Below are 25079 nucleotides of genomic sequence, written 5' to 3' on the forward strand. Positions count from 1 at the left end.
AACCAAACATTTAAAAACTGTCAATTTTTAGAAATGTAATAACACAGAAATGATCTAGAAAACCATTTATCAAGTAGAAGACTTGAATAAAATAGAACATTTATTTTAAAAATTCAAACATCCTATTTATCTTAACTCTAAAGAAGATTATTTCAGCCAGGCATAGTGGCTAATGCCTATAATTCCAATGCTTTAGGAGGCTGAGGTGAGCAGATCACTTGAGGCCAGGAGTTTGAGACCGGCCTGGCCAACATGGCAAAACCCTGTCTCTACTAAAAATACAAAAACCTAGCCAGGCGTGCTGGTGCATGCCTGCAATGCCAGCTATTCGGGAGGCTGAGGTGCGAGCATCGCTTGAACTGGGAGGTGGAGGTTGTGGTGAGCTGAGATAGCAGCACTGTACTCCAGCCTGGGCAACAGCAAGATTCTGTCTCAAAAAAAAAAAAGTATCTCAGTATATTTTAAGGATAGACAGTGGTTCAGTGCTTTAAAAATGTCTTATTTTATATGTTACATACAAAAATCACAGAATGCTTCAAGAGAAGCTTTGCCCCCCCCCCCACCATCCCCTGTTGTGAAGCCATACGCCATCTGTGAGCCTCAGTTTCTCTCTGGAGAAAGGACTTGCTCAGTCAAGATCATCTCTGCTGGCTCCTCCACGCAGCTCTCCATTTCCCGGCTTACGGAAATGTTGTGCTGGCTGACTCATTTCCCTCCAATTATTAAAGGCAAGTGGGACCTGCTACTGCTGTTGGAGTGGAGAGGCGGCTGCCATGCAGACAAAGCCCCAGCTCCCCTCCCGCCAGAGGAGGGAGAAACTCCTTAGATGGTGCCTAGGTTGGGGCATTCCTCAACAGGTCCAGCAACATTTATGTCTCACTCTAATCTCTATGCATCCATCTGTAGGTTGAAGAAGTCATCTCAAAGTAGCTGCATTAAAAAAAAAAAATCTGACAGTAACATTTTCTGGGCTTTACTTTTTAATTCCCTCTGTAGCTCGAAACAGACATTAAAATTAATGCCAGCCCGTGTGTAAAGGATACCTTAGTAGCAAACTTACCTCATTTTAGATTCACAGTTCTTCATTTCTAAAGAGCATTTGTATTTTAGGTTTTCGAAACACTACAACGTCCACAAAGATACTGCAGTAGATTACAATGTGTTTTTGAAGAATCTTAGCATCAATAATGACTTGAACTGTAGATATTTTGTGGGAAATCAAGGTAAGTATTTTAAAAGTATATACCTAAAGATTTCAGTATCTTTTCGCATGGTAATTCCTTTTCTTTGAATCCTTCCTGAGGAAATACTTTCAAATATAGAAAATACATTATCTGCAAAGCTAGCCATGGTATCATTATTTATAAGAATAATGTAAATGCTTAACAATGGGAAAAGGCTAAGTGAGTCACAGCATAGCCACGCGGGAACATCTGCAGCCGGGAACAGTGACTTCCACGAAGAGCTAATGATAACGCAGGGGATGTGTCTGGAATATCTGCAGCGGATTGGAAAACATTCCAAAATACTCAGCTTGTCCTTAAGTGAGACACTCCTGGGTGTGATTTTGTTCTTTCTGCTGCTTCTGTGTTTTCAAAATTTTTTCTTGAATGATGGGAAAAATCTTAACAGAAAAGGGCAGATAGCTGAGGAATTTAGTTATATTAGACACGCAAAGCCAAGTCATTAGATAGAACCTTGAGGCAGAGCAAGTCTCCTCATGCTAACAGCCTTTACCCTGGCCTCCTCGATATGGTGCCCAGGGTTGTCGGCCTGTTGGGTGGCTTTGGAGAGAGTCAGGGTCCAGTTCTTGAAGGTGAATGTATGGCTAATGCAATCGGATCCTCTCCCTTCCCAGCCTTGGGTCGTTTTCCTGGCCTTGGTGGGTTTGGTGCTTCAGGAGTTACTGCCTGTGCATGACTTGCTGAAATGGGTTGTCACTGTCTGGTTTCATCTTAATTCAGAGCAGCAAATATTCACGGAGCACCTTCTATGATTCTCAGACCGTCTCACTAGCAAGCTGAAAAATGGCAGATTCTCAGGTTTCAGCCTGGTTCCACCAACCACACTTGCTTATAGCAGACCCCAGCGTTCTAGTTTCCAAGGCCTCCTGTGCCGGGTGCCATGCAAAGCATGTTCCTGTTTCGTCTCTTTATATTCCCCACTGCTGCGTGAGGCAGGTCCAGTGCCACCGGGAAGAGACTGAAGTAAACAATCGAACCAAGCCCACTACCCAGAAATAACCACTGTCCACAGGATTCCTGGCATCTCTCCATGGCACATATATGGAAGGAAGAGCTAGGCAGAAAGAAATGCGTTTATAAAGATGGGTTTATGTAGCTGCTGTTCTCTGTAAGAATTTACTTGTACTTGAGTGTATCAGAAAAACAGAAATTTAAATGAAACTCAAGAAAATTATGACTGCATCCTGGATATTTATCTTGAATATAACATCTGCAGGTCACATTTTCCCCCTTTGGTATGTTGTAGACTTTGGTCTGTTGTCCTCTGCTACTGAGTTTGGCTGTGGAAAAGTCTGAGGCCTGCTTCATTTTTTTTCTTATTGGTGATTTGCTTTCTCTGGCTGATTGCCTAAGAGTCATTTATACTAGAACTCCCTTCCTCCCTCCCTCTCTCTCCCTCCCCCCCCTCTCTCTCCCTCCCCCTCTCTCTCTCTCCCTCCCTCCCTCTCTCTCTCCCTCCCTCCCTCTCACTCTCCCTCCCTGCCTCCCTCCCCCCCTCCATCCTTCTCTCCCTCCCTCCCTCTCTTGCTTCCTTCCTTTCTGCCTTCCTGCCTTCCTACCTTCCTCTCCCCTCCCCTTCCTTTCCTTCTTCCCTTCCTTCTTCCTTTCTGACAAGGTCTCGCTTGCTCTGTTGCCCAGGCTTGAGTGCAGTGGCATGATCATAGCTCACTGCAGCCTCGACCTCCTGAGCAATTTCAGCACTTTGGGCCCAAGCATTCCTCCTGCTTCAGCCTCCCAAATAACTGGGACCACAGGTACGCACCACCACACCTGGCTAACTAAAAAAAAAAAAAAAAAATTGTACAGACAGGGTCTCACTAAGTTGCCAGACTGATCTCAAACTCCTGGGCTCAAGTGATCCTCCTGCCTCTACACAGTCCCAAAGAGCTGGGATTATAGGCGTCTGCCACCATGCCCAGCCTGTCCCTGAATTTTGGTGGCATAACTAGTGTATGTCTTAGTGTTGTGCCTTCTGCATCTGTTTTTCAGATCTTAGTATATTTTCAATCTGCAAACTCAGTTCTCTCTTTATTTCAAGAATGTTTAGTGACATATATCTTTGAACACATCTTTCATTTTCCAGATTGTTAATTTCAGGGAAGCAGATTGTCCTTATGTTGGATGGTCACTGTTTTTCCTGTCTATGAAATTTTCTGTCTGTGTGCTTCATTCTCTTTGTCTTTTCCTCTGTATTCACAGTGAGCGTTTTAGATCTTTTATCTATACTGTTTCTGATTTACTTACCAGATCTATAATGTTGTTTCTTTAGGTCTACAATATTATTTTCCATCTTATTTTGTTGGTTTATCATCTTGTCACTAAACTCTCATTTGACTGAGTTTACCTTCTTACAGAGAGAATCTGTAGAGTAATTTTGTACCTGGAGTTACGTTTTCTTCCAAGGTGGGATCTCTACCTTGTGTACATTATGTTCCTCTCCTTCCTTCACTATCTATTCCTGGAGAGTTTGCATACTTTCACGAAATTTGGGTAAACTGAGTATTTTCTATTCCACATTACTTCTTTTATTGACTTTTATTTATATTAATTTTTTTGGCACTTGTTCTATGGTGATACGGTTTGGATATTTGTCTCTTCCAAATCTCATGTTGAAATATGATCCCCAGGCCAGGCATAGTGACGGGTCTGTAATCCCAGCACTTTGGGAGGCTGAGGCAGGAGGATCACTTGAGGCCAGGAGTCCAAGGACCAGCCTAGGCAACATTAGCGAGAGCCTGTCTCTATTTAAAAAAAAAAAAAAAGAAAGAAATGCGATCCCCAGTGTTGGAGGTTGGACCTAGTGGGAGGTATGTGTCTCATTGGGGTAAATTCCTCATGAATAGCTTGGTGCCCTTGCCATGGTAATGAATGAGTTCCTGCTCTGTTAGTTCACACAAGAGCTGATTATTCACAGGTCACAGGCACCTCTCCCTCTCTGCCTTGTCCCTCTCTCACCACATGATGCACTTGCTCCCTGTTCACCTTCCACCACCAGTAAAAAGCTTCTTGAAAGAAAACCTAGGCAATACCATTCAGGGCATAGGCATGGGCAAAGACTTCATGACTAAAACACCAAAAGCAATGGCATCAAAAGCCAAAATTGACAAATGGGATCTAATTAAACTAAAGATCTTTTGCACAGCAAAAGAAGCTATCATCAGACTGAACAAGCACACTACAGAATGGGAGAAAATTTTTAGAATCTATCCATCTGAGAAAGGTCTAATATCCAGAATCTACAAGGAACTTAAACAAACTTACAAGAAAAAAACAACCCCATCAAAAAGTAGTCAAAGGATGTGAACAGATATTTCTCAAAAGAAGACATTTATGCAACCAACAAACATGAAAAAATGCTCATCACTGGTCATTAGAGAAATGCAAATCAAAACCACATTGAGATACTATCTCACACCAGTTAGAATGGTGATCATTAAAAAATCCGGAGGCAACAGATGCTGGAGAAGATGTGGAGAAATAGGAACACTTTTATACTGTGGTGGGAGTGTAAATTAGTTCAACAATTGTGGAAGTCAGTGTGGGGATTCCTTAAGGAGGTAGAACCAGAAATACCATTTGACTCAGCAGTCTTATTACATACCCAAAGGATTATAAATCATTCTGCTATAAAGACATATGCACACATATGTTTATTACAGCACTATTTACAATAGTAAATACTTGGAAACAACCTAAATGCCCATCAATGATAGACCGGCACATATATGCCATGGAGTACTGTGCAGCCATAAAAAAGAATGAGTTCAAGTCCTTTGCAGGGACATGGATGAAGCTGGAAACCATTATTCTCTGCAAATTAACACATCATTCTCAGCAAACCAAACCACATATTCTCACTCATAAGTGAGAGTTGAACAATGAGAACAGATGGACACAGGGAGGGAACATCAAACACTGTGGCCTGCCGTGGGGTATGGGGAAAGGGGAGGGATAGCATTAGGAGAAATATTTGATGCATGCAGGGCTTAAAACCTAGATGACAGGTTGATGGGTGCAGCAAACCACCATGGCACATGTAACAAACCTGCACACTCTGTACATGTATCCCAGAACTTAAAGTATAACTTAAAAAGGAAAAAGAGCTTCTTGAAGCAGAGCAGATGCTGGTGCCATGCTTGTACAGCCTGCAGAACCATAAGCCAAATGAGCCTCTTATTATAAATTACCTAGTCTCAGGTATTCCTTGATAGCAATGCAAAGCAGACTAATAACTAAGGTTTATAATATGCATCTTCGATTAATCAGAACCTACCTCTTAAGTAGTATAGTGATTTATATGCAGTGTATGGACCTTACAACAGTGTTTTCCCAATTCTTCCCTCCACAAGCTTTGTTATGTTGCTGCCCTACATTGTACTTTTACATATACCATAAACACATAATGCATTGCTACAGCTCCTATTGTTCCACTGAGATTTCCTATCTGTGCATTCAGTAGAAATATACTTTCTTTTACATTCTCAAACGCTGTTATTTTAAAACTTTAAAATTTTTTAAATGCTTAATTTTTTTTTCTTTTTGAGATAGGGTCTTTCTCTGTTGCCCAGGCTGGAGTGCAGTGGTGCAATTATGGCTTACTGCAACCTCAAACTCCTGGGCTCAAGCAATCCTCCCACCTCAGCCTCAGGAGTAGCTAGGACCACAGGCATGCCACTATGCCTGGCTAACTTTTAAAATTATTTTTTGTAGAGATGGTATCTCACTGTCATGCCCAGGCTAGTCTCAAACTCCTAGCATCAAGTGATCTTCCTGCCTCACTCAGCCTCCCAACATGCTGGGATTACAGGCATGAGCCACTGCACTTGGCTGCTTTAAACTTTTTATCTGCTGATTTCAACATCTAGGTCATCTCGGGATTTGGGTTTTCTAAATTTTTTTTCTACATTATACCATAAGAAGTAAGGGGCTTTATCCATTACCTTTTTTGTTGAATGTGAATCACAGTTTCCTGAGTTTTTTTTTTTTTCTGTCTCATAATTTTGAAATTTATTCTGGATATAGTAAATTTCTATAACCTTACATTATAGAAACTGTGGATTCTGTTATGTTCTGAAGAATTGTTTGTTTGTTTTAGCAGCCTGTTCACTTGGCTGCATTCAAATTCTCTCCCGGTGGTGGGGATTCTTCGTTTTGTTATTTTACCCTTAGATGGGCAGCTTTGTGTCTTCTCTGCACTTCTGTAGTTCAGGAGTTAGCCAGAGATTTGGGCAAAGTTTATTCACAGATATTGGAGATCCCCCTTTATGCCTCTCTTCTTGGCCTTTCCCTCCTTGCTTTCTGGCCACTGTGGAAGGCCCAAACTCTGTCTTCCAATTCTTAAAGCTAGTAAGACCCTGAATTTATCTCCAAATTCTAGCCAGTTAGCCGGATTCCAGCTGGGGCCTGCCCTCAGGCAAAAAGCCAAATCACAAGAAACTCACTTAGTAAGATTGCATTTTTCCAAGTGCCAGCTTTAGTTTGTATCTGCATTCAGTTGCTCCCAGGGCCTTCAGATAGTTTTCTGTTTATATTTTGCCCAGAGTTATAAATGTTAACTGCTGGGAGGGTTGTATGAGCTAATCCACCAAAACTGGAAGCAAACTTTCAGTCTACCCGTAGTCAGTTTCTTTTTGCTTCAATTTAGGCTGGCAGCTGGCTTTGTGTATATGTGTGTGTGTGTGAATTTTTACATTTTTTCTTTTGCTTATTTCTTTAGGTATTATAAGAAGGTAAGTTCTAGAATACAGTTTCAGTTTTGCTATGGACATCTTTTTGTTTTGTTTTGTTTTTGCATTTTATCAATAATTGGCAGCAGATTTTTAATAATGCGTTATTTTATGTATCACTGATACGTAAACGAAAGGCATGTTTGATTTGTTCCAGTTGTAAGCTACATATCCAGTCATTCTGTATATTCCTATTCTACAGCATTAGCTTACATTCTCATTGCTGCCTCCTAACTGGTATCACAGTCTAAAGCCTATTGGCCTATCCCAATCTGTCTTCTATTCTCCATTAATCGTAAAATAAAATATTATTTTCATCCTATTTTTCCCATTGAATACTTACAAATTTTATCATTGAAATTCAAATCTTCCAGTTAGGAGGCAAAACCATTTTGTGGATATTCTAAATTAAAGATGTGGTAGTTTGGGGTTATGGGCATATAATATTAAATCTCTACACTGAGGCTCTCAAGACAGAGAGGCCTGTTTATTGGTATATAGAAGGAAAAGATGAATTGCTGATACCAGCTGCTCATCTTCCCCACTGCCATCCTACCAGTTCAAAATCTTTAGCCCCAAAGTGTAAATCTCATGGTATCAGCATATTCTTTCTAGGTTGGTGTTATGATTTGAATGTTTGTCCCCTCCAAAACTCATGTTGAAATTTAATCCCCAATGTAGCAGTATTAAGAGGTAGGGCATTTAAGAGGTGATTGAGTCATGAGAGCTCTGGATTAATCCATTCATGGGTTAATGGATTCATGGGTTATCATAACAGTGAGTCTGTTATAAAAGCCAATTTGGCTCTCAGCATGCCTCTCTCTTGCCCTGTGATGCTTTCTGCCATGTTACAACACAGCAAGAGGGCCTTGCCAGAAACCAACCAAGTGTTGTCCCTTGAACTTGGACTGTCTGGCTTCCAGAACGGTAAGAAATACATTTCTTTTCCTTGTAAATCACTTAGTTTCAAGGATGTAGTTATAGCAACATAAAAAGGACTAAGATAGAAAACTGATACAGAGAAGAGGGGTTGTTGCTGTACAGATAACTGGAAATGTGGAAGCAACTTTGGAACTGGAAGTATTTGAAGGAGCAGGCTAGAAAAAGCCTAGATTGTCATGATCAAAGCATTATGGGTGATTCTGGTGAGGGCTTGGAAGAAGTGAAGACAAGAGAAAGTCTCGAGCTTTTTAGAGGTTACTTAAGTGGTTGTGACCTCTTAATGTTGATAGAAATATGGACAGTAGGCTGCGTGCAGTGGCTCATGCCTATAATCCTAGCACTTTGGGAAGCCAAGGCAGGTGGATCATTTGAGGTCAGGAGTTTCAACATGGTGAAACCCCCTCTATACTAAAAATACAAAAAAATTAGCCAGGCATGGTGGTGTCTGCCTGTGATCCCAGCTTGGGAGACTGAGGCAGGATAATCACTGGAACCTGGGAGGCAGAGGTCGCAGTGAGCAGAGATCCTGTCACTGCACTCTAGGCTGGGAGAGCAAAACTCCATCTCAAAAAAAAAAAAAAAAAGACTATTCTGACAAGGTTTGAGATGGAAATGAGAGACAAAGTATTGGAAACTAAAGTAAAGGCCATCCTTGTTACATAGTTGCAAACTTGGCTGCATTGTACAATGCCATAGGGTTGTGTGACTGGCTGAGCTTGAGAGTGCTGAACTGGGATATCTGGTGAAAGACATTTCTAAGCAGCAAAGTGTTCAAGGTGCTGCATGGTTACTCTTGGCCACTTACAGTGGGATTTGGAAGCAAAGGGAAGACAAAGATAAAACTGATAATCATGAAGGAAGTGCAGCCTGGCCACAGGCAGGATGAAAAAGCGCATTCACAAGAACAAAATAAGGATGCGGCTGAATGACTCATTGTGATAGAGATTAACATAAATAGAAAGGACCCTCTCTCATCACAGACCCAAAGCCATAGGAGGGCAGAACAGTTTTTGACAATTACCCTAGGCCTCCCTTCATGGGCTTGCTGCCCAGGGCCATCTCTGGACTCTGTCCCCCACATTCTGGTGCAGGGCTCCTTGGCCCCAGCTGTGGCTTAGGTGCCTTTCTGAAAAGTACAAACTGTAAAGCTTGATGGCAGCACACTGTGGCTCAAGTGGGCTCAGATGTGGCTTATGCCACAGCTCTGGAAGGCGCAAGCAGTAAGCCTTGACACTATCTATGAGGTGCTAATTCTGCAAGTGTGTAGAATGTAAGAGCTGTAGAGGCACCTCAGAGGATGTATCAGAAAGGCCGAGGACACAGGCAGAGATTTGTTGCAGGAGTGGAGTCACTGCTGAAAGCCCCTTCTAGTGCAATGCTGAGTGGTGATGGGGTGGTCAGAGCTAGAGCAAGCCTCAAGACTCCAGAACTCTGTAGCCACCCACAGCATGCAATGCCCACCTGGGAAAGCTGTAGACAACAGTGTGTAGCTCCAACCCATCAGAGCAGACCCATAGGCTAAGCTTAGCAAAGCCACAGGGCAGGGTTGCCCATTGCCTTTGGGGACTGTTCCTGTTCTTTTTCTCCACCGTGTTTTGACACAGCAAAGACCCTCATCAGAAGTCACCAGAGGTGTCTGCCCAATCTTGAACTTCCCAGCCTGTGAACCATGAGCTAAATAAACCCCTTTCCTTATAAATTACCCAGTCTCAGATACTCATTTTGTGTTACAGCAACACAAAATGGGCTAAGACAGTTGAATTGTGATGGAAATAGTTTTATTTGAGCCAGGGATTGGCTACTTTGAATTCCCCTCTTATACTAACTTGTTTAGAAAAGCCAAAAAGCTAGTGAATCCAGACAGGTCCCAGGGTATCAACCGAACAAAGAAGAAAATACAGGCATATCTATGTGTGTTCTGCCTGCTCCACCAACTGGCCATTTCCCTGTCTCTGTCATTCCCTTCAGGTCTCCCTATTCCCTGAGACTCAACAATATTATGATCATGCCAGTTAACAACCCTACAATTGCCTTTAAGTGTTCAAGTGAAAGGAACTCAGCGGTAAGTCAAGAGCTAGAAATGACGAAGCTTGGTAAAGAAGGAATGTCCAAACATGATGGTTCGAAAGCTAGGCTTCTTGTGCCAAAGTTAGCCAAGCTGTAAATGCAAACAAAAAGTTCTTGAAGGAAATGTAAAGTGCTACTTCACTGAACACGTGAATACTGAGAAAGTGAAACAGCCTTATTGCTGATATGGAGAAAGTTTGAGTGGTCTGTATTGAAGACCAAAGCAGCCCAACATTTCCTTACACCAGCACCTAATCTAGAGCAAGGTCTTGGCTCTCTAATTCTGTGAAGGCTGAGAGATGGGTGGAAGCTATAGAAGAAAAGATGCAGGCTAGATAGAGGTTGGTTCATGAGGTTTAAGGAAAGAAGCCATCTCCAGAACATAAAAGTGCAAGATGAAGCAGCAAGTGCTGATGGAGAAGCTGGAGCAAGTTATCCAGGAGACTTGGTTGAGATCACTGATGAAGGTAGCTGTGCTGAACAGCAGATTTTAAACAGAATAGCCTTATATTGGAAGAAGATGCTATTTAGAACTTCCTTAAGCTAGACAGTAGTCAATATCTGGCTTCAAAGCCTCCAAGAACAGTTTGACCCTCTTGGGAGTGGCTAATGCAGCTAATGACTTTAGGCTGAAGCCAGTGCTCATTTGCCATTCTGAAAATTCTGGGGCTGTTAAGAATGATGCTAATTTTACTCTGCTGTGCTCTATAAATGGAACAACGAAGCCTAGATGGCAGCACATCTGTTTACTGCATGATTTACTGAATGTTTTAAGCTCACTATTGAGACCTACTGCTCAGAAAAGATTTCTTTCAAAATAATACTGCTCATTAATAATGCGCCTGGTCACCCAAGTGATCTGATGGAAATGTACAAGGAGATTAATGTTGTTTTCATGCCTGCTAACACAACATCCATTCTGTAGCCCATGGATCAAGGAGCAGTTTCAATTTTCAAGTCCTATTATTTAAGAAATGCATTTTGTAAGTCTGCAGCTGCTACAAATAGTGATTCCTCTGATGAATCTGAGAAAACCTTTTGGAAAGGGTTCACCATTTTAGATGCCATTAGAACATTTCTGATTCATAGGAGGAGGTCAAAATATCAACATGAATAGGAATTTGGAAGAAGTTTATTCCAACCTTAATGGATGATTTTAAGGGGTTCAAGACTTTGGTGGAGGAAGTAAATGCATATGTGGTGGAAATAGCAAGAGAACGAGAATTAAAAGTGGAGCCTGAAGATGTGACTGTATTGCGGTAATCTTTTGATCAAACTTTAAGGGATGAAGAGTTGTTTTTTATGGATGAACAAAATAAGTGGTTTCTTGAGATGAAATCTACTCCTGGTAAAGATGCTGTGAACATTGTTAAAATGACAACAAAAGGTTTAGAATATTACATGATCTTAGTTGATAAAGCAGCAGCAGAGTTTGAGAGGATTGACTCCAATATTGAAAGAAATTCTATTGTGACTAAAATGCTGTCAAACAGCACGGCTTGCTACAGAGAAACCCTTCATGAAAGGAGGAGTCAATTGAGGCAGCAAACTTTATTGTCCTCTTGCTTTTTAAAATGTCCAGTGGCTCATGCCTATAATCACAGCACTTTGGGAGGGTGAGGTGGGAGGATTGCTCGAGGTCAGGGGTTTGAGACGAGCCCGGGAAACACAGCAAGACCCTGTATCCACAAAAAATAAGAAAAAAATTAGTTGGGCTTGGTGGTTCATGCCTGCAGTCCCAGCTACTCAGGAGTCAGAGGCAGGAGGATTGCCTGAGCGGAGTTCAAGGACGCAGTGAGCCATGATGGCATCACTGCACTCCAGCCTGGGTGACAGAGCAAGACCCTGACTCTGACTGACACTGTTCTTCCATGACTCCTATCATTGAAACAATCTTATAAATCAACACATAGCTAATATATAATGAGTGTCTGCCAAGTGCCAGGCATGTACCTCTGTCAGCTCACCTAATCCACGTAGCATAGCAATTCCATGACAAAGGTACTGTTTTCTATCTCTTCTTGCAAATAAGGAAACAAAAGCACACAGTTGCATGGCTAGTAAGTGGCAGAGTCAGTCAACAAATTTTTGGAGGGAAAATATGTTATAAAAGAACAAGATCTGGTTAGAGGTTTGATGCTGTTATCACCTATATAGGAGAGTCACTAGTTCATATATTTGCAGCAACCTTTTATCTCTGACTTTTCTAAATATGGAACAACGTATTCTATCAATTTTGTGAACTTATGTTTTGGCTCCATTTGTGTTCCTTTTTTTTTTGAGACGAAGTTTCACTCTTGTTGCCCAATCTGGAGTGCAATGGCACAGTCTCAGCTTACCGCAACCTCTGCCTCCCAGGATCAAGCAATTCTCCTGCCTCAGCCTCCCGAGTAGTTGGGATTACAGGCATGCACCACCACCACTGGCTAATTTTGTATTTTTAGTGGAGACAGAGTTTCTCTATGTTGGTCAGGCTGGTCTCAAATTCCTGACCTCAGGTGATCCGCCCACCTTGGCCTCCCAAAGTGCTGGGATTACAGGCATGAGCCACCATGCCCGGCCTCTATTTGTGTTCTTAATAAGCCACCCCCATCTTGCTCATGAAAAGCACCATCTATTTGGGCACATGAAGAAAGGTGCTGGGGAGCAGATTTCCTTTGGCTCATAGTGAATGTAAACCACTGTAAGATTTGGATTGCTTCTCTACCCAATTTCACATCAGGGAGCATCCTTCAGAGGAAATTTTGAGAAAATCAGAAGGTGGCAGACATGATCAAGCTGCCCTGGAGAATGAAATCTGGTTGAATTCTGGTGAGAGAGGAGTCACTGAATACACCATACCGCATGGTGTCAGCTGGCTTGTGAGGGCAGCCACAGGACACATGCCCAGACCTGTGGGCCATGGGCTCCCCAGAGCAGGCCTCACGCCTTAACCCCTTCTCCACCCTTCTGAGCCAGGCATGTTGGTTAAACAGGGCTTTCTGAGATGTGCCCTCAGAGCACCAGTGTCAAAGGTAGAGTGAGAACAGGATGATGCATCCAAGAGGGATGGAGGCCTCTGTGTGCTGGACCACTTCAGGTTCCACTTCTGTGACACAGCTTCCTCATCTTTCAGCGAGGGCTCTCACAGCTCAAATGTCCTGAGATCCCAGATTTCAAATGCTCAGCCCACTGTGGCTACAGAATTCCAAGCCAAGGCCATTTTTTTTTTTTTTTTTTTTGAGATGGAGCCTCTCTCTGTCACCAGGCTGGAGTGCAGTGGCACGATTTCAGCTCGCTGCAACCTCTATCAGGTTCAAGTAGTCCTCCTGACGTAGCCTCCCGAGTAGCTGGGACTATAGGCACGGGCCACCATGCCCAGCTAATTTTTGTATTTTCAGTACAGACAGAGTTTCACCATGTTGGCCAAGTTGGTCTCAAACTCCTGACCTCATGTGATCTACCTGTCTTGGCCTCCCAAAGTGCTGGGATTATAAGCATGAGCCACTGTGCCCAGCCATGACCAAGTTCTAAAGACCAGTTTTGTCTTTTATTGTATAGCCCAGAGGTATCTTTTTTCCCCCCTCCTTTCTTTTTTTTGGAGCTAGGAAATGGAATTCCAGATGACTGGCAGTTTGTTAACTGCAGCTGAATTAAGTGTGCTTAATTTGGCTGAAGCATATTTGCAGACATTTTAGGAAATAAATCTGGGAAACCATTTGTGATTCTTTGCAGTCGACTTTGAGAAAGAAAATGGCTATATTTTAGATTTATTGCATTCTCTTTTATTATAAAAATAATACCTGCTTGTTCCAAAAAAGCCAGAAAACACAAAAACACTAAATAACGATTCCATATAATTCTATGACCTGAATCCTACCACTGTTCTTTTTCATGCAGTATCCTCTCGGATTTTGTTTCTGCTGCTTATGTGGATGGATGGATGGATGGATGGATGGATGGATGGAAAGATATACAAAATAGGTGTTAAAATGAAATTATGCTAATTATCCCTTTAAAATAATGAAACAATATACAGCAAGGAACATTTTCCACATCCGTTAGTTTAGGCGTGTATCTTTGTTTTGAAAGCCTTTGTAGTATTTTATAGGCTTGATGAATCATTTATTTACAAAATTCATCTTCTATGAATGGGCATTTACAGTGTTTCAGCTTTTTTTCTCTTATAAAGAAAAGTGCAGAAAATATCCTTATCCATGTGAATTTAATGAGTGGCCCTATTATTCCATGAGTACAAAGCTCTAGAAAGGGATTTAAGCATATTCAAGTACTATTTTTTATACATAAGCCAGAACTGGTTCTTATTATTCTCTTTACTCCTTGCCTATTTGACAAGTAGAAAAAAAAATGTTAACTTGTTTTAATTAGACTTTAAAAAGTATCAATGAGCCTGAGTAGTACATTCATTTATTGTATGTTTTATAATTCTTTTTAGGTGAATTACCTGTCTATAACCTTAGTCTACTGTTCTATTGGATGTTTATATTTATTTTGTTGATTCATAAGAGCCACTCATATATTATTAAAATTAACCTGTATTTATCATGTATATTAACAATAATTCTTCTCCACTCATTATTTTTTCACTGTTACTTGTGGCTTTTTTTTTTAACCAAACAGAAATCAAGTATTTATGTTGTCAGACTTATCCTTTATTTAAATAAATTCTGGCTTTAGTGTTTTCCTTGGCAAGGCTTTCTCACATAAATATTATGTAGTATGTAATAGTCATCTTGATTTTCTTCTATTTTGTGATTTTATTATTCTATTTAGTATACATTTCACTCTCTCTAGTGTTTATCCCGGAGTAAGAGAGTAAGTAGCTGATTACTTTTATTTTTTCCCAAAACGTTTAGTCGGTTATTTCAATACTGTAAATCAGATGGTTCATCATTTTCTTGGTTAATTTTTTACCAAACAGGTGATGATTAAAAGGGAGCAATATTTAAATGTTTAACCATTGACAATGTTGATAAGCTGAAGCTATTTTGTTTTAATAGAGGTCTCAGTGGCGAATCAACAAGCCAAAAAGTCCAAAAAGGAGCGTTTGCTCAGTTCTGCATCATCTGAAGGTGTCTGGAGAAACCACTCCTTGGACGAAATTGAGAGGAACTTTTGTCTAGAAGTAAGATGCTTCTCCTAAGCCTCAGTTATCTACAGGCTAAGCACAGCAACAGACAACTATGGAAAAGCGTTAGGTTTCAGCATTACTTCTAAAATTTGTTTGGATTCTTCCTGTGTCTCCTCCAATGCTGAGACCCCCTCCACCTCCTAATAGCAGCAGTACATGATCATTGGTAATAGTGATAGTGATGCGAAATTAATTTTTAAGTACTTCTTTTGAGCTACTCACATGCTAGCCCTAATAAGACACATAAAGAAATAATGCAACTTTATGGAGTGACATAAAGGAAAACATGAATAAGTAAAGAGTCCTTTCTGATTCTTGGGTTGGAAGATTTGGTCTTAATACCTGTTCTCCCTATATCAGCATATATATTTTTTCTTTTGAAAAATTATAATAGATGAATTATTCTACACATACAAAATATTTTATAAAGGCATAATAATTAACACAATATGGCATCGATGTGGCAGTGGACATTCAAATTGATTGAAAAGGATAGTTGGCTAATGAACCAACTATCCTTTATAGGTGAACTTAGCCTGTGATATGAAGCATTTCAACAAAGCATAGTGAGAGAGGCTTATTTGGTAATTATTACTGAGGTAATTTGCTATCCAGCCATTTTGGGGAATGAAGCTTATAACCTTCCGCTCTTCACCAAAAATAAATTCTGTCTGCATCAACGATTTAAATTTAAGCTATGTGGGTAAACACTTGCTAATCTTGAAATTTAGAATCTCTTGTAAGCATTAAGTAAAGCCCAAAAACCTTAAATAAAAACACTGATAAAATTTAACTTCAGAAAAATGAAAAATCCTTTATACAGCAAAACTTTGTATAAACATATGATAAACTTGGCAAAATATGTGCAACATAAATGAAAGATGAATATTTCCTAACATTCATCAAACTTTTACATATTATTAATACAAAATGTTCAATAGGAGGGTGTAGGAAAAACTAACAAAGCCAGTGTCGGTGAGGGTGTTAGAGGAGTGAGCACTGTCATATTTGTGGGTAATTTGGTTAAATTTGTTTTCTATAGTTGTTGCTAATGACTTGGTCTCATAAAAACATGACCATTACCAAAAATTTAAGCAATTCTAAAAAGTACAGAGAAGAAAGTAATAAACTCTTCACAATCCACTGCCCAGAAAGAATCAAAGGCAACATTTGGTGAACATAATTCGAGGCCTCTCTTTATTCGTGTATGAAAGGATGGCTGTATCAGTGGGTAGGTGGAGACATAGATAGAAATAATTTTATAAGAAAAGGATCATACTCCTTTTTAAAAATAAAACATATTTCATTTCAATTTCCTTGGATTTACCAGAAGCAAAGGAAATGTCACTGTCACCATCATAACTAACCCTTTTATGAGGTGTTCCCTGTGCCAGGCAGTGCTTTCCTGCTGGTCTGTTCAGTCTTCACAGCAACCCCATGAGCGGGCACTGTGATCATCCCAGCTGAGGACACTGAGGCATGAATAGGTTAAGTGAGTCCAGCTAAGACCTGGGGCTGAGTGTAAACAGCCCATGCAGTGCAGGCATACACAGTTCCTGCCCTTAACCCTGCAACACTGTCCTCGAGGGAGATGGGAGACTCTTCTGAACCCTGGATGAACATTTCTTTCCCGCAAGATATGTTACGTCCCCAAAAGGACTTTAAGACAAGAAAAGAGATTTAAAAAGCTATTGAGAGCTAGAGAAACTACGTTTTTGAAGGATGTTTCCATTTCAGACAGTTTGGGCTGGCTTTCTGCTATGAGACTCCAAGTGATGGGTACTTGTTTCTTCCTACGCCTCCCTCCCACCTCACCATTTTTGCTGTTTATAGTTTGTCCTTAGCTGAGTTTATAATATTTATTTATATTCTGTTCAGTTGCCATAATTCCCCCTGTTGTTTTGACTTTGTTTTATATTTGCATGAATTTAATGTGCATCACGATAGTGCAGCGCTGATCACAGTTTATCCCTCTCAGAGTTCTTTATTTTGATTTATTTTTTGGTTGGCTGGATTTCATTGTCAAGTAATTTCCTTAAGAAAGGCTCATGGGTGCTTTATTCCCTTTGTTTTTTTCATATTTGAAACTATGTGCCTTTTGCTTTTATATTTGAGCAGCAACTTGGCTGGTATAATCCTTCCATCATGCTTTCTTTTCCTTGTAATGTAAACATTTTCCATTGTCTTCCAGCATTGGATGTTGCTGTGAAAATAACCTGGGGTCAACTGGATTTCTTTACCCCTTGTCGGTGATTTCTTTTTTCACCTGGATTCCTGAATTTTTTTTTTTATCCTTGAAATTAACAAAGCAAAACCAAGCTATATCTCAGCATGGAGCATTTTGACAAACTTTCCTGAAACACAGTGTGATGTACAGATTCAGTTCTTCCTTTATTTCAGGAAAATGTCCTGTGTCACAGTACTAAAATCATCTCCTCTCTCTCCCTTCCTTCCTTCTACAGTAGTCCCTGTTCTCCATATATTAGATCATCTTTGCCGCTCCTTGAGAGCTGTCATCTTCTCTCAAGTTGATTTAATTCTTTTGTCCCTTTCTTCTTCCTTCACTGAGATTCTTCCACACCACTCCTTTAATACTAATTTATGTCTCTTCATCCTTGCCTCTTATTCTTGCTGTTTCTAATTTATTCTTTCCTGTAATTATGCTACTTTTGTTTTCTATTTTCTTAGCTTTGAAATATTCCTTCTCAATGAAAATTTCTAATGATTTTCAAGATTTTCTTGTAATCAGTGTTTTAATTTTGTTCCTTTTTGTGCATGAAATTTTTTCAAAGGATGTGTCCATACTTTTTTATATTCTGTCTTCCTCTTTGCTGAGTTCTTTGTCTTTGCCTGATCCTTCTTTCTCTTTTTCCCCATCATAATGTTTGCATGGTTGCAAAACCATTTATTTTCATCCTGTTTGTGCTCAGGATGAGCTTCACTCATCTTATGAGTACTGTTGTATTATCATTTTCACTGCTGTACAGTTTCAATTATCTAAATATTTCACAAGTTATACATTCTCCTATGGATGTACATTTGGATTGCTTCCTGTTTTATGTCAATCCAAACGGTGCCACCATAAGTGGTTGTAAACTTAGCTTCTGGTCCACAGGTGCCAAGGCTTCTCTGGGAATTACACCTAGGAGTGGAGTTGTGAGCTGGGTTGTAGAGCATGCCCTTAAGGCTCAATGGGTGGTACCCTATTGCTTACCACCATATTGATTTACACTCCCACCAGAAGCACGTGGGCACTCCTGCCATTCCACGTGCCCCCCGGCACTTTGATACTGCTAAGCTTTTAAATTTCTGCCAGTTTGATGCAGATGAAATGGTATCTCAGCTATAACTTTTGTTTATTTCATTTGTTACTAATATGTTGAACAGCTTTTTGTATTTTATAACTTTTTTTTTTTTTTTGAGATGGAGTTTCACTCTTGTTACCCGGGCTGGAGTACAATGGTGCGATCTTGGCTCAGCGCAACCTCCGCCTCATGGGTTCAGGCAATTGAGGCTGAGTAGCTGGTATTACACGCACGCGCCACCGTGTCCAGCGAATTTTTTTGTGTGTTTAGTAGAGACGGGGTTTCACCATGTTGACCAGGATGGTCTCGATCTCTTGACCTCGTGATCCACCCTCCTTGGCCTTTGAAAGTGCTGGGATTGAGCCACTGCTCCCGGCCTTGTATTTTATGACTTTTGTTTAGAACATTTTAAATAAAAATATATCCATTTTTAATAAATATTTATTGAGTGCCTACCACATGCCAACATTGTGCTTCATCCTAGGTAATTATTTGTGAAGAAAACAAATACAATCTCTGCTTGTATAGAGATCACATTACCTTATATCAGGGAGAGTGTTCTTAAACAAGTAAAAAGTCATGAAGACAGTTTTTTTAGTGGTATGATGAGAAAGACCAGGTTGTTATGAGAGAGAGGAACAACAGGGATCTCATTTAGATTTAAGATCAAGGAAACATTTATAAAAACTAAACATATGAAGGTGGAAAATGGATGTACCTTTGGCTTTTCCATCAAGAGTATGATGGTATGTGAAGGGGAGACTACCACGTGTTTTTATTTCCTTTTTTATACTTTGCTCAATTGCTTACATTAAAAAAAAGGCTTCTACTTTATATATAAACAGTAACAATGAAAACAAAGGGAAATTTAGTGATTCTGCTTCTTATTCCTTTAGTGGATCACAGTTCTTGTACATATTTCCATGTTCCGGCAGATTTTTTAGAAAGTGACGTTTTACACCAAGTCGGTGGTAATTTTGTTTATCTTCTTATCCCAGTTAGCAGGAAAAAATTAAACTCAGACAAAGTGGGATAATTGAAAATATTGGAGAATATTGTTATTACTCAATAATAAACAGTAGGAAAACCTTTGGAAATAAAACCCATCTTCACAGTGTTTTTACGAGTCGTATAAAAATCAGTGGTTAACCTACATTACTGCATTTTAGGAGTCCCATAAGCAAAGCTCATTTACCCAGCTTCTTTGTAATTCCTCATTAAAAAAAGAAAAGAATGATGAAAGGAATGTCCAATGTATATTCTGTTTATGCAGTCCTTACGTTAATAATTTTCCTTACTATAAAAAGCTACTCCTATTTTTAATAAAATATTACCAGCTTTTTTGTTTGATTGGCCTGTCTTAATCAGGAGAAGCGTAACGTGGGCTCACAGTAGGGAAAGGCTTGAAAGTATATTAAGGAAGATGTATCAAACTGGCAGATCCACCAAGTATTTTTAGCTCTGAAATGTGAGGTGGAGCTACTCTATGTGCTGTTTTTCCCTGGGAAATTTGTCTGCCTTGTCACTTGAGTAGCTGTGACTGTGAATACTGTTTTGTAGTGAGCTCATCAATTAAACATTTAAAGTTCAGTATGTGCCATAGTAACCTTTTTGATCAGCTTTTGGAGAGAAAAATGTGAAGAGATTTTTGGTAAAAATAAAATGGTTGAATAGCTCCATGAAGTTGATTTTTATGAATGCCACACTCTAATTTTAATTTATTGCAGCTTTCGAAGTCCTATGAAAAGATTGAAAAGGCCCTCAGTGCAGGGGACCCCTGTAAAGGAGGCTATGTGTCTTTTAATTATCTAAAGATTGTCCTCGACACCTTTGTATACCAGTTACCAAGAAGAATTTTTATCCAGTTAATGAAAAGGTAAGAGCCTCGTTGTTTCCTTGACATTTTTTCCCCAAACGTCAACCGTGAGAATAAGGAACAGCTTTGTTTATTTTTTATTAATGTTTTAGACTTTTTATTATTGAAAATTTAAAACACATACAGAGGTAAAGAGAATAATACTGTGAATCCACGAATGTACCCACTACCCAGCTTCAACAAGGGTCACATCTTGGCCGATCATTTCGTTTGTATTCCTGCTCATTTTCTTCAAACCCAGATATTCCTGAAACAAATAACAGACACCATATTTCCCTCTCTCTCTAAAAGATAAGAACTCTTTTTAGAAACAAGGTGAAAATACAGTTTTCACAACTAACAGAGTTAGCAATCATATTAATAAATATCCAGTCAAGGTTCAAATCTAACTGCTTGTCCCATGTTTTATTTTATAATTTAAATGTACTTAAATTAGGATCCAAATGAAGTCTGCAGTTACAATTGATTTATCCAGATTCTTTTTTGAACTCTAGTGCTCTCCCCATGTCTTAATTTTAGAAGTAATTTGGATTGTTTGTTACGGGGGCTTTCTTACAATCTGAATTTGACTGCTTGTAACCCACAGTGACATTTAACCTGTTTCCCTGTCTCCCACCCCTAACTCCCAACCCTAAATTGATGGTTAGATATAGATGTACAGGCCCATGTTCATTTTTTGGGGGGGGGGTTTAAAATACTTCATAGGTGGTGGCAAATAAATATTGACTGTCTCTCTTTTCATGATCTTATCAAGAATTGTTGATCATACCTAGATCCGTTAATTCACTAGAGATTATAAAATGATGATATTCTATGTCTTTCATTTCTTCTTCTCTTATTAGTTGAAGGACTTCTATAATAACGACTTCCCCTCTCCAACTATGCGGCAACAAGACACAGTTAGTATAAGAAAGGCAGGACAGGTGACCGGGTGTGGTGGCTCATGCCTGTAATCCCAGCACTTTGGGTGGCCGAGGCAGGTGGATCACAAGGTCAGAAGTTCAAGACCAGCCTGGCCAAGATGGCGAAACCCTGTCTCTACTAAAAATACAAAAATTAGTCTGGTGAGGTGGTGGGTGCCTGTAATCCCAGCTGCTCGGGAGGCAGAGGCAGAGAATTGCTTGAACCTGGGAAGTGGAGGCTGCAGTAAGATTGTGCCACTGCACTCCAGCCTAGGCGACAGAGTGAGACTCTGTCTCAAAGAAAAAAAAAAGGGCAAGACATCCTTGATTCTTTCCCTGCATTTCCTACTTTCCAAAATAATGAACTGGTTCCCTAGCATCCTCCATAAGTGAGCAATGAGTGTTTTGTTTTCTTAATTATTTTTTCTTAATACTTATTATGAATCCATGACTTTAAGCATATTTATGTCTCAATTCATGACAGCTATGATATTTATACTCGTTTGTTCCATCTTGGCCAGTGGGGAGCATTTTCGCATCGGTTCTGACATCCTGTTGATGTGACCCAATAGTCTTTGACAGCTTTTTTGCTTTCTGGTATGACAAACGTTTCAGGCTCATCTTGTATGTCCCTTGCCTGGGACCTGGCATGAACCATTTCTCCAAGGATCCCTGTTCTTTTCCATTTAAAATGGTATATGTAGACCTCAGTCTGGGTTAGGAATATTCTCTTTACCTGGTCTTCTGTCCAGATAAGACAGAGAACCTTTCTCGGGGGAAATAGAGTAGAAGCTAATGGAAAGATTGTCCTGTCAAACTCTGGGTAATTGATGGGTGCTGTGGGGAGTTCCCTAGAAAGGAGAGGCATGAGAGAAGGGGATGGAAAATGCAGCATGAAGCTACAGCAGCTGGATCCATTCCCTGCAGCACCCCACTTTCCTTGCCAGCTCCCTATATGTCCAGAGAATCACCATGTACTAATAATACTGTGTCTTTAAGAGGGAAAGCAAAGTTTGGCCTTAGGAGTCAGTATTTCCGAGCTCCTTTGTTCAGTCTACACATGGTGACATTTTTCAGGAATCACTTTCTTGGATTGCTAAAATGTATGCAGCCGTTTCTTCTTATCTCATTTTCAAAATTATGCAAATAATAATAGCAATAATAAAAATTAAAAGCAGATAGTCACCATCCACCTTACCTAACAAATTTACTGTTTCCATTGTTCCACATTCTCTTCCATTTTTGTATTCACATACATATATAATCTTTGCATATTTGTAATCACAGTGCATTACAGTTTTATATTGTGTTTTTTAAAATAGAAATGCCTGGCCGGGTGCGGTGGCTCAAGCCTGTAATCCCAGCACTTTGGGAGGCCGAGACGGGTGGATCACGAGGTCGAGAGATCAAGACCATCCTGGTCAACATGGTGAAACCCCATCTCTACTGAAAATACAAAAAATTAGCTGGGCATGGTGGTGCATGCCTGTAATCCCAGCTACTCGGGAGGCTGAGGCAGGAGAATTGCCTGAACCCAGGAGGCGGAGGTTGCGGTGAGCCGAGATTGCGCCATTGCACTCCAGCCTGGGTAACAAGAGCGAAAACTCCATCTCAAAAAAGAAATAAAAAAATAAAATAAAATAAAATAGAAATGCATATTATAGACATTTTTCATATTGGTTTCATAGTCTTCAGAATTATAATTGTAATAGATGCTTACAGTGTCATTCAGCTAACATTTGTTGAATGCCTTTCTCTATCAGACATGGTGGTAGGTGCTAAAAATGAAGAAATAAGGCCGGGCACAGTGGCTCATTCCTGTAATCCCAGTATTTTGGGAGGCCAAGGTGGGTGGATCACCTGAGGTCAGGAGTTTGAGATCAGTCTGGCCAACATGGTGAAACTGCATCTCTACTAAAAATACAAAAATTAGCCGGGCATGGTAGTGAGTGCCTATGATCCCAGCTGCTCAGTAGGCTGAGGTAGGAGAATTGCTTGAACCCAGGAGGTGGAGGTTGCGGTGAGCTGAGATTGCACCACTACCGTCCAGCCTGGGCAACAGAGCGAGAATCTGTCTCATAAGAAGAAGAAATAATAACAAGTCATCCCAAGCCAGAGAGGCTTGCCAGAGTGATGACATCTATGAAGAATATGATGGGTGCATAGAATGCGTGTTTTGGGGGTTGAGCGTGACCAGAGCTGGGGTGTTCTCATAGCTTGTTCTAGCCAGGGACGTAGCGATATCTGAGTCTCTTTTTGGCATTCACCCAAAATTCCCGGTGAAATGAGTTACAGGAAACCATAGCAGAGTGAACACTCAAGTGCTGACATCATGAATTCTGTATTATATACAGTTTCCCTGGTATACATATCTGGAAGTACAGATTTGTCATATCTTCCTGGTCAGCTATTCCCTTCCCTGGTCAGCTATAGCCCTTTTATCCCTATGAATGCCTTTTTGTGGTCTATCTTATCTGCTATTGAATTATAAGTTTTATTTTAATTAGTATTTTTCAGGTATATATTTTTCCAATTTTTAACTCTTTTATTGTGATATTTTAGGTATTTCTTATTAAATAGCATGTATCTATATTTCTTAAAATTCTGAAATCAATATATTTGCTTTTTTAACTGTCAAGTTTAGTCTGTTTTCATTTATTGTGATTAATATGTTTGGATTCTTCCCCCATCTCTTATTTTGTACTATTATTTCTTCTGCTCTTCTATTTTTCCTTATTCCTCATCTTTCTAGTTTGGTATCGGCTAAGTTTTCTTTTCTTTTCTTTTTTTAATTAATTTTTTTTTTTTGAGACAGGATTTCACTCTGTCACCCAGCTGGAGTAGAGTGGTGTGATCTCAGCTCAATGCAGCCTCTGCCTCCTGTGTTCAAGCAGTTTTCTCCTGCCTCAGCCTCCCAGGTAGCTGGGATTACAGGCATGCACCACCACGCCCAGCAAAATTTTTGTATTTTCAGTAGAGATGGAGTTTCACCATGTTGGCCAGGCTGTCTCAAACTCCTGACCTCAGGTGATCTGCCTGCCTCAGCCTCCCAAAGTACTGGGATTGCAGGCATGAGCCACTGCTTTTTTGAGTTTTTTTAAATCACTTATTTTGTTCCTTCCATTTTAAGACTTAAATATCTTATTTCTATTCTCATAGTGGTTTTCCTTAAAATTATCACATGTGTTCTAAACTTATAAAGTCTAAAGGCCTCTATGAAAAGGTGAGAGGCAAGAGGAGCAGCCAGAGGAAAAACTGTGGGAGGAGCCTCCCAGGAGCAGGCCCCTGGCTCCAAGGACTGCTGGATGTGGTGTATTCTGAGGCCTGGAAGAAGCCAGTGTGCCTGGAGCCAAGTTGGCAATTAAAAAACATTTTCCATTTCTCCGTGATTCCGACTTGGAAGGTTGTATATGTCTAGAAATTTATTCGTTTATTCTAGGTTATTCAATTTTTTGGCATATAATTGTTCATAATAGTCTCATATGATCCTTTGTATTTCTGTGGTATCAGTTATAGTATCTCCTCTTATTTACTTTTTCTTAGTCTAGCTAAAGATTTGTGTATTTTGTTTATCTTCTCAAAAAACAAACCCTTAGCTTCGTCGATCTTTTGTTTTTCTAGTCTCTATTTATCTTATTTCTGCTTTGATCTTTATTTCTTTCCTTCTGCTGCCACTGGCTTGGTTGGCTCTTTTTTCTGTTCCCTCGAGGCATAAGTTTCAATTGCTTATTTGGAATCTTCTTTTTTGGTGTAAGCATTTATTGGTGTAAACTTTCCTCTTAGAACCGCATTTGTTGCATCCCACATATTTTAGTATATTGTGCTTCCACTTTTGTTTGTCTCAAGATATTTTAAAATTTCTTCATTTTTATATTGTTTATTGTTA

The 25079-nt window shown here is 40.0% G+C and overlaps 1 protein-coding gene across 25 annotated transcripts in view; it reads left to right on the plus strand.

Annotated features, from left to right (window-relative positions):
* EFCAB6 (EF-hand calcium binding domain 6) overlaps positions 1 to 25079 on the plus strand; it is a 304726-nt gene that overhangs the window by 105482 nt on the left and 174165 nt on the right. For 20 of the 25 annotated variants that reach the window (XM_017964036.4, XM_035265359.3, XM_035265349.3 and 17 more), the window contains 3 exons: positions 1111 to 1223; positions 14980 to 15104; positions 20143 to 20291. In XM_017964036.4, the coding sequence (XP_017819525.4) occupies positions 1111 to 1223; positions 14980 to 15104; positions 20143 to 20291 (387 nt within the window). Of the gene's footprint in view, positions 1 to 1110; positions 1224 to 4050; positions 15105 to 16529; positions 16890 to 20142; positions 20292 to 25079 lie in introns of those variants that run through there. The other 5 variants (XM_078333511.1, XM_054238803.2, XM_054238785.2 and 2 more) reach the window with 5 other exon arrangements.

This window comes from Callithrix jacchus, chromosome 1 (genome assembly GCF_049354715.1).
Source record: "Callithrix jacchus isolate 240 chromosome 1, calJac240_pri, whole genome shotgun sequence".
NCBI classification, from domain to species: domain Eukaryota; kingdom Metazoa; phylum Chordata; class Mammalia; order Primates; family Cebidae; genus Callithrix; species Callithrix jacchus.